The 13,163-nt window shown below is 30.3% G+C and overlaps 1 protein-coding gene across 1 annotated transcript; it reads right to left on the reverse strand.

The window, feature by feature from the left end:
* Positions 1–10,821: 10,821 nt before the first annotated feature.
* LOC105765767 (uncharacterized) lies at positions 10,822–11,389 on the reverse strand. Its single transcript, XM_012585020.2, has one exon. It carries the CDS (start codon positions 11,316–11,318, stop codon positions 11,076–11,078), a length of 243 nt encoding a protein of 80 aa, XP_012440474.1. The 5' UTR covers positions 11,319–11,389; the 3' UTR covers positions 10,822–11,075.
* Positions 11,390–13,163: the final 1,774 nt, after the last annotated feature.

The following is a 13,163-nucleotide window of genomic DNA, read 5'->3' on the forward strand; positions in this document are numbered from 1 at the left end:
TAAGTTGTAAGTTAAATGTATTATGTACGTTGTAAGTTAAGTGTTATTATGTTTTAACATAAATAATTTAATTATTAACAATATTTAATAATAATTTTAATAAAATAATATGTTTTAACATAAATAATTTAATTTAGTTATTATGTTTTAACATAAATAATTTAATTATTAACAATATTTATTAAAATAAATTATTTAATTATATTTTAACATAATTATTGTTAAAATAAAATTTAATAAAATAATATATAATTTAATAACATTACTAATATAATTATTAACAATATTTAATAATAATTTTAATATAATATTATTATTAAGAATATTTCATTGCCTAATATCATTTGCTTCAATCTAGCAACATCTTACTGTTGTCTTAAGTCACAATAGCCAATATTAAAATGAGTTTAACATACGGTATGATAATCCTCTAATAACATTTTATTTTAATAGTCAATTTTAATATTCCACATATTTTTTATATTTTATTTTATCTTTTATGATAACATGACAACAAAAATTAATTATAAGGTATACTCTTTAATAAAATAATTATTTATAGCAATCTTTTGGTGAAATTTTACATAAAATTACCCCATTGTTTATAACATTAGTTATTTTCATATGTGAAATAAAAACGAGATCTCGTAGTCCTATGTTTTTAAAAACTAATAGTTCTTTTCAATTAATTATATGATTGCGTTTTTTGCACGAAGCTGCTGTAGAAAAAACATGATAAAGGGAAAATTCTGTGTTCATAATCCTTTCTATGCTAAAAGAACTGTTACCAAGTAAAACAATTGATTTTCAACAAAGAAACCGAACACATGAGGTACAAATTGGGATTTAAGCAAAGTCTAAATGTGGTTATGAATAAGTTTACATCCAGTTACGAGTCATAGTTAGAACATTATAATTTAAGATACAAACCAGAATATAGATAAGAACCCAACATTATATTTTAACTCACATTCTTAAATTAAAAAATAGTGATTTAAAGACACTCATATGCTTAAATGATATGGAAAACCAGATTATGCATAATGTGCAAACCAGATTAAGACCAGAAAGTAAATGGTATGGATGAGCTATTTCCCATTTAGCAGCAGAAATCAATAGAAGCGGTACCATCTTAGCAGCAAAAACCAGTAGAAGGTACCATCTTAGCTGCAAAAACCAATTATAATTCAAAACCGGTCCATTTTTTTTTTACATTTCTGGAATGATTTTTTGAATTTATTTTCTGAGATAGTATACTACTATTACGAACCTCAAACCTAAATTGAAGGAATCTGTCATTAAAATCTTGAGAAACATAGTCTCATAAAAATCTATTAAAATCGAATTCATTACCTGCAAATGTCATCCCCTAAAAAAACCTAAATTACACGGGCAAAATTGCACCTAAAAAAACAACCACACGATTTCATTGACACCAACAGAGAAGAAATGAAAGCATTTGATGCATACTCCAAACCGTCGTCACCAACAACATAACATTTACTCCAAACCAATGAAATCATTCCCAGTATAAAAGAAGTGAAAGCTATAGTGTACCTTCGCGACGATGAAGCAAAATGAAACGATTGAAAACCCTATACACAGAGAAGACGAATTCAAGACATATCAGGGTCATCAACAAATAACAAACAAAAAAATTAACAAACACAATAAAACCCAATGTTTAAATGCGCAGAATCGGGAAATTGGTACCTTAAATACTGATTCCCCCGACGACAGAATCCGAATGTCTGCCCACCTTCTCCGTCTTCTCTGTCTGGGTAATGTGAGTTAGCAACAAACCGAAACAATGAAGGTAAATAATCCTATAAGTTTGCAAGAAACCGAACAACGGATGTAAGAAATCGGATGTAAGAAGCTTTTCAATTGAAGAATCGGATGTGAGAAATAGCAGATAGAAAAAAGAATTAGGGATTTCGACTGATTGGGGATTTGGTGCTGGGGGCGGGGATTTAGTCCAAAACTGAAATATGTTTAAAACGACCCCGTTTTCAATTCCAACTTTTCCGGCGCTAACAACCAAACGCCACTAATTTTCCAACATTTACGACGTTTTGAGAATAAGCACCACTAATATTTAATTCCCAAAGTGAAACGACGCTGTTTCGTTCAATTTATAGAATATTATCTGCAGCGTTTATTGGCAAAACGACACTAAGGTTTTGATTGTGTGGCGTTTTTCAGGAAAACGCCACTAATTATTCACTTTTAAAATATATATTAATAAGTTTATAAGTTTTCAAATTATAAGATATATATTTATTTATTTGATACATTCATATAACATTATTTTTAAGCAGGTACATTGTTATGACTTTATTAATATTATTTCAATAATATTATTTAAAAATATGTTACATATTTAATACATTAATTTTAATTGTTAAATTTTAATAAATTTTATAAATCTTAAAGGGTGTATAATGAAAATTTTATCAAGAATTTATAAATTATTGATATTATTCAAATAATGTATTACAATTTTAAATTTATGCTATATTTTTAAGTTAAATTGGGTTGATGAAGATATGCCAGTATAATTTCATTTAATGTAGCGGCGCTTAAATAAAACGCCACAAATCTATTAAATTTCATTTCATGAAACGGCTACATTTTATTCAATTTTTCAAATATTATTTGCGACGTTTCTTACAAAAACGCCACTAAATTAATTTCATTTCACGAAACGGCTCCGTTTTATTCAAATTTTCAAATATTTGCGGCGTTTTTTACAAAAACTCTACTAAATTAATTTCATTTCACGAAACGGCTCCGTTTTATTCAATCTTTCAAATATTATTTGCAGCGTTTTTTAAAAAAACGCCACTAAATTATTTATTTTTATTTATAAGTAATTGCGGATATTATTCATTTTTGCGGCGTTTTAGTAGAAAACGCCACTAAATTTTCATGTACAGAAACAAACGGTGCCGTTTTATTAAAACATAAGTAAATTTTCTGGCGTTTTCATAAAAAACGCCACAAAGCTAAAATAAATTTAAATTTTATTATTTATTTATTTATCTCTTGTATATTTAATTTAAATTTTACATTAATATTTATTAATATTTTAAGTAATATTTTTAAGTATTTAATATAAAAATTAATAACCCCTAATTCTTAAATTCCTAACCCATAACCCCTAAATCTCCCTTAACCCTTAAAGCATAAACCTTAAACCCCTAAATCTCCCTAACCCCTAAAGCATAACCCCTAAAAATTTTTATTATACAATGTTACTATTTAAATTTTACGTAAATAAATATTCAAACTTTATCAACATTCGAATTTATAAATTATTGATATTATTCAAATAATGTATTACAATTTTAAATTTATGCTATATTTTTAAGTTAAATTGGGTTGATGGAGATATGCTAGTATAATTTCATTTAATGTAGCGGCGCTTAAAGAAAACGCCACAAATCTTACAAATATCATGTCATGAAACGGCTCCGTTTTATTCAATTTTTCAAATATTATTTGCAGCGTTTGTAACAAAAACGCCACTAAATTATTTATATTTATTTATAAGTAATTGCAGATATTGTGTTCATATTTATGCGTTTTACCAAAAACGCCACTAAAATTTTATGTCTGTAAACAAGCGGTGCCGTTTTAATAAAATATAAGTAAATTTTCATGCGTTCTCATAAAAACGCATACAAATGATTAATCAAACAATGCCGTTTTCATTTTAAAGATAATTTCCGCTTTTTGAAAACGCATACAAAAATGCAATAAATATTTGCTAAAATTTGAATAAATTTTGTTATTTATTTATTTATCTCTTGTATATTTAATTTAAATTTTACATTAATAATTATTCATATTTTAAGTAATATTTAAAAGTATTTAATATAAAATTCTAACCCATAACCCTAAATCCCCTTAACCCTTAAAGCATAAACCCTAAACTCCTAAATCTCCCTAATCCCTAAAGCAAAACCCTAAAAATTTTATTATACAATTTTACTATTTAAATTTTACGTCAATAAATATTATTTAAAAATATTATGTAATATTTAAAAGTATTTGATACATGTATCAATCTACATGCATAAAGTGATCGATCATCTATCTATTATATCTCTTAAATAATATAAACTATATACTCATAATTTAAATATATTAAATTTCTTATTAACTTAAATAACATATTTCATATAAAAATTAATAAAAGATATTTAATCTAAACTTAAACTCTAACTTTACCGTTCAAACTCTAAACCCCAAATCCCTAAACCCCTAACCCCTAAACTCCTAAACCCCTAAACCCCTAAACCCCTAAATTCTAACTCTTAAATTCCCCTAACCCCAAAAGCATAACACCTAAACCCTAAACCATAAATCTCAAACCCTAAATTCATATCCTGACCTACTCCTTAAACTCTAAACCATATACTATAATGATAATTAATTCAATATTTTAAATTTAATACTACCTCTTTTACGATTATATAAGAAATTATTTAATATATAAACTAAAAAAATCAGTAATGTATCCAAAAAACTTTAAAAATATTTTAAATAATAATTTTTTAATTTTTCAATTTTTAAGAAATATTTTAAATTATTTTAAATCCCTGAGCATTAGCGGCGCTTTTTTAAAACGCCGCTAAAACCCCAAAAGATAAGGAGACGACGTCGTTGGGCTTAGGTTTTTAGCGGCGCTTTTACAACAAACGCCGCTAAAAGCCTGATAATTAGCGGCGCTTCCTATAAAGCGCCACTAAATCCCTGAAAGCTGGCGAGACGATGTCGTTGCGCTAGATTTTTTTACGGCGCTTTCCCAGAAACGCCGCTAAAGACCTAAGCATTAGCGGCGCTTTATAGGAAGCGCCGCTAATTCCGTGAATAGCTCGGGAAACGGCGTCGTTGCGTTTAGTTTTTTTGCGGCGCTTTTATACAAACGCCGCTAAATCCCCAAAATCTCAGAAACGGTGTCGTTGGGCTTAGGGTTTTAGCGGCTACTTACTTAAAAACGCTAAATCACCAAATGCTCTTGAAACGGCGTCGTTAAGCTTAGGTTTTTGTATACTGTACCTAAAACGCCGGTAATGTTTATTTTTAGCGGCGTTTTTAATGATGCGCCACTAATGGTCTATCTTTAGCGGCATTTTGTATCCAAACGCCGCGAAAAACGCCGCTAAAAGCCTGCTTTGGTGTAGTGCCTAGAAAGAAAATTTAAAAAAAGTCCATTAAAGCTTACATCAAACTGAAGCTAATAAGTTCAAAAAAAGAAAAAAGAAAAAAGAATGAAATCTTGAAACCTGTAAGTGAAGATTGTAGGCAAAGGGCATTCTTTGATTAAAACTTTGAGGTCTTCAAAAGGGTTAAAATTCTTTAGACCATCCAATCTAATTTCTACAAGATCAGTTGTAAAAGGCTTTAGCTTTAGCCGTGTCAGCTACCATCTTATCAGAGGAATCCACAGTTATTGGAGCACAAACCAGCGTGGGATTCTTCCTCATTTCAACTATAAAATAAAGAAAGAAAATATTAAAAGAAAATAAAAGAAAAAGAATTAAATTGCTAAAAAAGAAAAATATAGGGATTGATCGTTCAATTTGACCTAAAGTTTCCATTTAAAATGATAATTTAACGTGTATGTTGAATAATGTGATGTCATTCAATAAATGTGCTTAGAATGGATGGATTTAGGAAATTTAGATGCGTGAATGTATTTATCTAAGAAACATGAAATAGTAGATCAAGAGTCAAATTAAGATGCATGTATAGAAATTAATAGTCACTTGCAACAATTATATAAAGGGTTTAAGTGAATTAGAAGAATGTAGGAGAGTGTAAGAGAATATGATGCAAGTTAAAAAAAAAGAATTCATTCTACATTGAGTGTCTCTTCCCTTGACCATCTCTAGATTCTCTCTAATAAAGTAGTATCAAAGTTATAGATCTTTACAAAGTGAGAGAGTGTTGAGAATAAAATTGGCTGTGGCTTTCATAAGCACACTCTATAACAATGTTCAAGTTCCTGTCTTCGAAAGTAAAAATTATGATTTTTGGGAAATTAAAATTGAGACACTATTCACTTCATTGAATGTCTTGGAGTTAGTCAAGGAAGGCTAAGAAAATTCAGAAGATGCTACATAAGAATAACTTGAAGAATTAAAGAATAAGAAGATCATGGATGCTAGAGTTCTTGGGATGATCCAAAGAGGAGTCTCGAATGTCATATTTCCTAGAATCATAAGAGCAAAGAAATCAAATGAAGCATGAGACATTCCGCAACAAGAATTCGAAGGAGACACAAGGTGAGAATTGTTAAACTTAGAGAATTTGAGAATGAAAAAAAAAATTGAAAGAGCTTAATAGCATAAATGAGTATCATAATAAATTATCTAAGTTGGTGAATCAAATGAAGGCACATGGAGACACAATAAATGATTGTGGACTTGTTGATAAAATTCTAATCGGTTTAATGGAAAATTTTGATCCCATTGTGGCTGTTATTGAAGAAACTATGGATTTGTCAACCATGATTGTTCAAGGGTTGGTGGGTTCACTAAGATCCTATGAGCAAAAAGTTATTACGTTGCTCAGAAAAATTTGTTAAGAGCGCGTTTCAATCTAATCTTACCATTGTTTCCATGAATGGTGAGAAATCTTCAATATAAAATAAAGGTGAGCCTTTTAGAGGCGACAGATTTAAAAGAGGCTGAAGTAGAAGAAACGACAATGGTGGATGAGGTAATGCCAATGAATTTAATAAGTGGTGTAGAATTTGTAAAAAGAATAGTTATGAAGAGGATTGTTGGAACAAAAGTAAGCCATAATAGTACAATTGCAAGACGTTTGGAAGATAAAGAATGATGAGAACCTATTCTTTTCTTGCCATAAGGCTTTTAAGAAACAAAAGAATGTGTGGTATTTGGATAGTGGTTGAAGTAATCACATGATGGAATATAAAGAAAAATTTCTTGATATAGACTCCACATTTCGCTCAAAGGTGAAAATGGAAAATGGTAAATATGTCGAAGTTCAAGACAGAGGCAACATTAGAGTTGAAACAAAGTAAGGAAGCAAAAGATCATCCATGATACTCTTTATGTGCCAACATTAGATGAAAATTTGTTGAGTATTGGACATGTTTTGGGGCATGATTATTCTCTATCCTTTGAGAATTAAGAGTTCAAAATCCTTAATTTGAAATGAAAAATTATTGCTACAATCAAAATAACCAACAATAGAAGCTTTCTACAATTTTTTCAATACAAGAAGAGTCTTAGATTGATGGTTAGAGGAGAAAATGGTTTTTGTTTGTGGCACAGAAGACTTAGGCACTTAAACTACAAAGATCTCAAGTTGCTTGCTCAAAGAAATATGGTATATAGGTTGCCAATAATACAAGAAAAATCTAGTGTGTGCGAAGGTTGTATGCTTGGCAAACAACACCGCCAACCATTTCCAAAGGAAGGGCCATGGAGGGCTAGGTTCACACCGATGTGTGTGATTCTATGAAAACTTTGTCTCATGCTCAAAATAGGTACTTTATTTTATTCATTGATGATTTAACTCGTATGACATGAGTGTATTCGGTGTGATCGTATGAAAACTTCGTCTCATGCTCAAAATAGGTACTTTATTTTATTCATTGATGATTTAACTCGTATGACATGAGTGTATTTTATGAGATAAAAATATGAGTACTATCAATATTTACGAGGGTTAAAGTTCTCGTTGAGAAGTGATATAGGAAAGGAATACACCTCTAATGAGTTCTATAAGTTCTATGAAAATGAAGGCATGGAACGCCAGTTGATTGTTAGGCATTCACCACAACAAAACGACGTGTTTAAAAGGAAGAATCAAACAGTGATGGAGATGATCAAATCCATATTGTTCAAGAAAGGGATACTTAAATAATTTTGGTCTAAAGCTATTAATACAACTATGTATTTTCTAGATAGATGTCCAACTAAAGTCGGATGAAATAGGACTCTATTTTAAGCATGGAGTGAAAGAAAACCTTCCGTAACCTGCCTGTAACCTACCTTAAAGTTTTTTGGTATGTTTGTTATGCTCAAATCCCCTAAGAAAAGGACTAAGTTCGAATAAACAAGTGAGAAGTGTGTGCCATTGGCTATAATTCTATGTCAAAGGGTTATAAACTTTACAGCTTGAAGACCAAGAAGGTGATACATGGTGTTTAATGAAAAGATTACATGGAATTGGCAATAATAAAAGGTTGAGAAAACTGTTCTCATGATGATTATGCATCTAGTAATGTTGATGAACAACTGACTCATTCTACACCAAATTCTTCATCCTCGTCAAGTTCTCTAAGTTCTAGTTTTCATCACCAACTCCACTCCAAGAAAAATGAGGAGTTTAATTTATGTTTATGCTAGATGCAATTATTTTGTAGTTAAACCAAAAAGCTTTAAAGAAGTAATCAAAGAGGATTTTGGAAGAAAACTATGTAAGAAGAAATTGATGCAATTGAAAAGAACAAGACATGATAGTTGGTTAAAAAGCCAAATAACAAATAAGCTATTGACATAAAATGGGTATACAAGATGAAGCACAATCCAAATGGTTTGGTCCAAAGAAAAAAATCCATTCGTGGTGAAAGGTTATGCAAAGTAGCTTGATATTAACTATCATGAGATCTTTGCTCCAGTTGCTCATCTGATCATAGTCAAAGAACATCATATTAAGGGAGAATATGTTGAATAATGTGACGTCATTCAGTAAATGTACTTATAATGAATGAATTAGGAAATCTAGATGCATGAATGTGCTTTCCTAGTGCATATAGTAGATCAAGAGTCCAATTAAGATGCATGTATAGAGATTAATAGTCACTTGCAACAACAATATAAAGGGTTGTAAGTGATGAAGTCATTGTCGAAAAATGAAGTAAAAGAATATAGAAGAGTGTAAGAGAATAAGATGTAAATAAACAAAAAAAAAAAAAGAATTCATTCCATATTGAATGTCTATTCCTTTATCATCTTTAGATTCTCTCCAACAGTACCACATTAGGTTGTCATTATACTATTAATAGTTAGTGACCAAAATGTTACAAATTGATAATGTTAGTGACCATTTTGTGACAAATTAAAATTCGGTGATCAAAACGTAATTTACACTATACATAAGTGACTATTTTTGTAATTTACCCTTTCTTTAAAATATAATATCAGCCTTCTCATAACATACACACTCTATAACAATATTTCATTATAACAATCGAGTTTGTTATAAAATCGATATTTTATGATATATTTCATAAGATTTTCATGTGTAATAGTAACAATTATATTGTAAATAAACTATCCACAAACTCTTGTATTAAATTTCAGTAATTAGTTTTATTCCTAAGTGAAATAAAATAATAAATTTTAATTAATATAGTATTTTAATAAAATGTTTAAATTTTATATAAAATGTATTAGTAATATTTAATTAAATAAAATAAATTTTAATAAATGAAATTATATTTGTAAATTTTATTAAAGATACCATCTAAATATCACTAAATCTAAAAAAAAAAATTCCAATATAACTTAAATCTCAAATAGTATTATTTTGATAAACAAATAGGATTAATATGGAGAGGAATAATTGTATAACGATCTTTATAATGATTTAAATATAGATTGTGATAAAAATATTTGTGTTTTCCACTTTGATATTAAAGTTTTCTAAATCATTTATTAATATATGTTTCAAAATACGTTTTTTAATTTACTTCAACATCGATCAACATTATCGAGTTCAAGGTACATAGCAAACCTAGATTTCCGTATCAAAGATTACTTTTTCAAGCTATTCTGACCTAAGAACCAGCTGGCTATGATCATAGAGAACATCTACAGTTACTGAATCTTACCACATTATTCAAATTCCCCTACAAAACCCTTTGGCCTGAATCGTATGTGAGAGTGAAAATCCATGCTTTGCGATAACATTGTCTTCTCATGACCCACTGAGTTTAGGCTCCACAAATGTAAGAATATACGGCCTATGTTCCAAACAACTCTAGATCTCCAGCTCAACAATCTCAGCCATTTCCTCATACCCATATTATCGTCTTGTTGAGTTCCATGGTGATCACATGCCTCCTTAGCTGGTATCGCATTACCCCCCGCCGGCACTCCTTATGGTGGCCAGGGTCTAATTTGGAAATGACCTAGGGTTAAAAACCACATCAATATCTTGGACTTTGCAATGGTCACCAACATCTTCCATTGGAATATCAATATCTTGAAAGAAAAAGTTACTCCCAAACACCTCAACTCTTTTATATATTTTTATCACTAAAAAGGTAAATTTTGACACATATTTTTACCGCTAAAAATCAAACGAGTAATACTGGTAACGGGTCAAAAGAATTTTTAACCAAGGCTGTGTTAGTCAAAGTTAACTTTAAAAACAATTATACACTCGTAAACACCATCATTATAAAAAGAATCATTATTTCGGAGGATAAACTGTGAAGTGAATGGCAACAACTGAATTGAAAACACTTTGGGTTAAAATGTCCCTATACTTCTCCAATTCTTAAACTTGATTTTGAAATAAAAAATTGAACAACATGAACAACACCTGATTTTTATAATAAAAATTATTGTAATTAACCTGTTTAAACAATTCAACCTGACTTCACAGAATTAAATTCCTAATTTTAAGTTTTTCTTGATTAAATTCCTTGAAAAATACAAGCACTATAAATTAAATTTCCTACTTTGAAATTTTCGAAAAATACAATCACTATAGACATATTTTAACCAACACTATGTAATCCTAAAGTGTTAACCCCCCACGCCATGATAAACACCAAATCATTCTTTTCAACTCAGATTAATTAATTTGAATCATTGGTACATCAACAAAACACACCATACCAGCACTGGTGTATACATTTATTTAAAAAAGAAAGTAAGAAAAACAGCATCTTTGTGTTATTACATGTAGGAGCATACGTGTGTGTATATATCTATTACATCTTACTATATAAGACATGTAAAAGGAGATAGCAGTAGGTTGGTAGGTAGGGAAGGGTAGCTAAATGAAGCAAGGTAGGCCTAGGCTGTGCCAGTAACGCCCAAGTCTTGGTTGTCATCGTTGTTGGGAGAGGGAGAGCCAAAGATAGGGCCACCTTCGCCAGTAGGATCTTTCACCTTGTCCTCCAGCCTATCAACCTGAATGCCACCCTCATCCTCCTTGGACCTCAGCTCCGTTTTGCTCTTATTCTCTCCTCCTTGTACTGATTCATATATCGTTGCCGTCTTCGACTCCTTGGGCAATGCTCCTTGTGCCCCTGACATTGTTTATTTACCTTTTACTTTCTCTTCTTCTTCTTCTTCTTCCACGACTACTACATATTAGCCACCCACAGAAGTAGTGTGTATATATATGGGTCAAGTCCACAAATATATGAAGCAATCAATTATTTTGTGGCTGATGGAAATGAGTTTTCTGGGCATAGGCTTGAATTCCAGACACGTACCATCGCAGCCAGGCCAAGTGGCTTTAGACCCCACGGACATGCCAGACAAGAGTCTGCCAAATAATGCTTCTACGTGTTGGTCATGCAATACTGTTACTTGGCAGCTTCTATGATAAACCACCAAATCCACTATTCCTAAATCATTACAAGCTTATGCTACTACTTATATATTATTTCTACTTCTAATACTCCACAATCTAACCTTATTGCTTATATTTGGTTGAAGAGATTTGGGTGTAAAGATACGGTTTAGAAGAATTAAGTCCCAAAGGTTTGATAAAAGGCAGCAGCCTAGGGCAACTGCCAACTACATTAATTCTTTATGGAGTGTGTCATTGTTATATTTTCCTCATTTTACTGATACAAATTTAAAACAAGACAGAAATAATAAATAAGGTATTAGTGAAATTTTTAGAATTTATAAGAAGAATTAAGAAAGTAATAAGCGTCTTATAGAAAATATATTGTAATGTAGAAAATATTAATCCATACTAAGTTGCCAAATAAAATATAGCCTACTAAATAAATTGTGAAATAAAATGCAGTGCTATCATGTTATGCTAGAACGTAGGTCTATTTTAATGAACTCCATAGTTCTGGCATACTTAAAAAGGTTCTCAATTTTGTTAATGTAAATCAGTTAAAGCAAATCCAAGTGTCGAGGATCAAATTCAATTTTATTTTTGGTAGGCAATTGGATCTGTTTGCATGTTGATGGTATCGTTAGAATTGAAGTTGGTTTTGTTGTAGTCGGGAATAGTGCGTGACTGGGATGGAGGGTGGATTTTTTGCTACAACAAATATTTGGGGAGTTGTTTCGTATTTGATTCTAAATTATGGAGAATCTTAGATGATTTGATATTTTTACTAGATTGAAATTACGATAATGTGATAATTCAAACTGATCGTCTCGAGTCAATTAAGGTCAATTAGGATTGACAAAAGTAGCATTAGAGCCTCTGACATATCTTCAATGAGGATAATGATGATGCTGCCGGTCTAACTAAAATGATCCAAAATAGGAGGAAAGGACTACAGTTGTTTGAGGACTGAATTAATTTTATATAATTAAATTGTTTTATTTTCTTTCAAAAAAATCATACTATTTAATTTAATTGAGTTGAGTGAATCCCTGTTCCCAACCCTTTTCCAGTTTAGATTAAGAAAAAATGACATTAATATATAAATAAATTTCTTTTAGAATATAAATATAATCACCATTATAAATAAAATAGGTTTTAGTAACTATAATTAAAATCAATCACTACAAAATATATATAACAGATTGATAACCTGAAATTGATATTCGAAACATAGATCAATGCAGGTGAAACTCGAAACTACACTCTCAAAGTTTATCAAGATCTCCACAGAAATAGATTATCACTAGCTTTAGCAAGAAATAGATAGCAAGTGTGATTTATTTCATGATGCTTTTAGCTTTTGGGTTTTGGGTTTTCATTTGTAAGTAAAAGAATGATTTGGAGTCGATTCTTGATGGTTGATTTGCATGCAATGGGTGATGTTGATCATGAATTGTCATGAACTTGGCTATGGGCGACAAGGTCACAAAGTAGGCTCACTATCCATTAAACCTGGCAATTGTCAATAGCCCAACAACAACAAAAAAAATCCCCATTTCAATTTTCAACCACTACCATTT

The sequence above is a fragment of the Gossypium raimondii genome, chromosome 5, assembly GCF_025698545.1.
Source record: "Gossypium raimondii isolate GPD5lz chromosome 5, ASM2569854v1, whole genome shotgun sequence".
Classification (NCBI taxonomy): domain Eukaryota; kingdom Viridiplantae; phylum Streptophyta; class Magnoliopsida; order Malvales; family Malvaceae; genus Gossypium; species Gossypium raimondii.

What these genes read in the sequence shown, in the direction of transcription:
- LOC105765767 (XM_012585020.2), bottom strand. Translation starts at nt 11,318, where the DNA reads ATGTCAGGGGCACAAGGAGCATTGCCCAAGGAGTCGAAGACGGCAACG.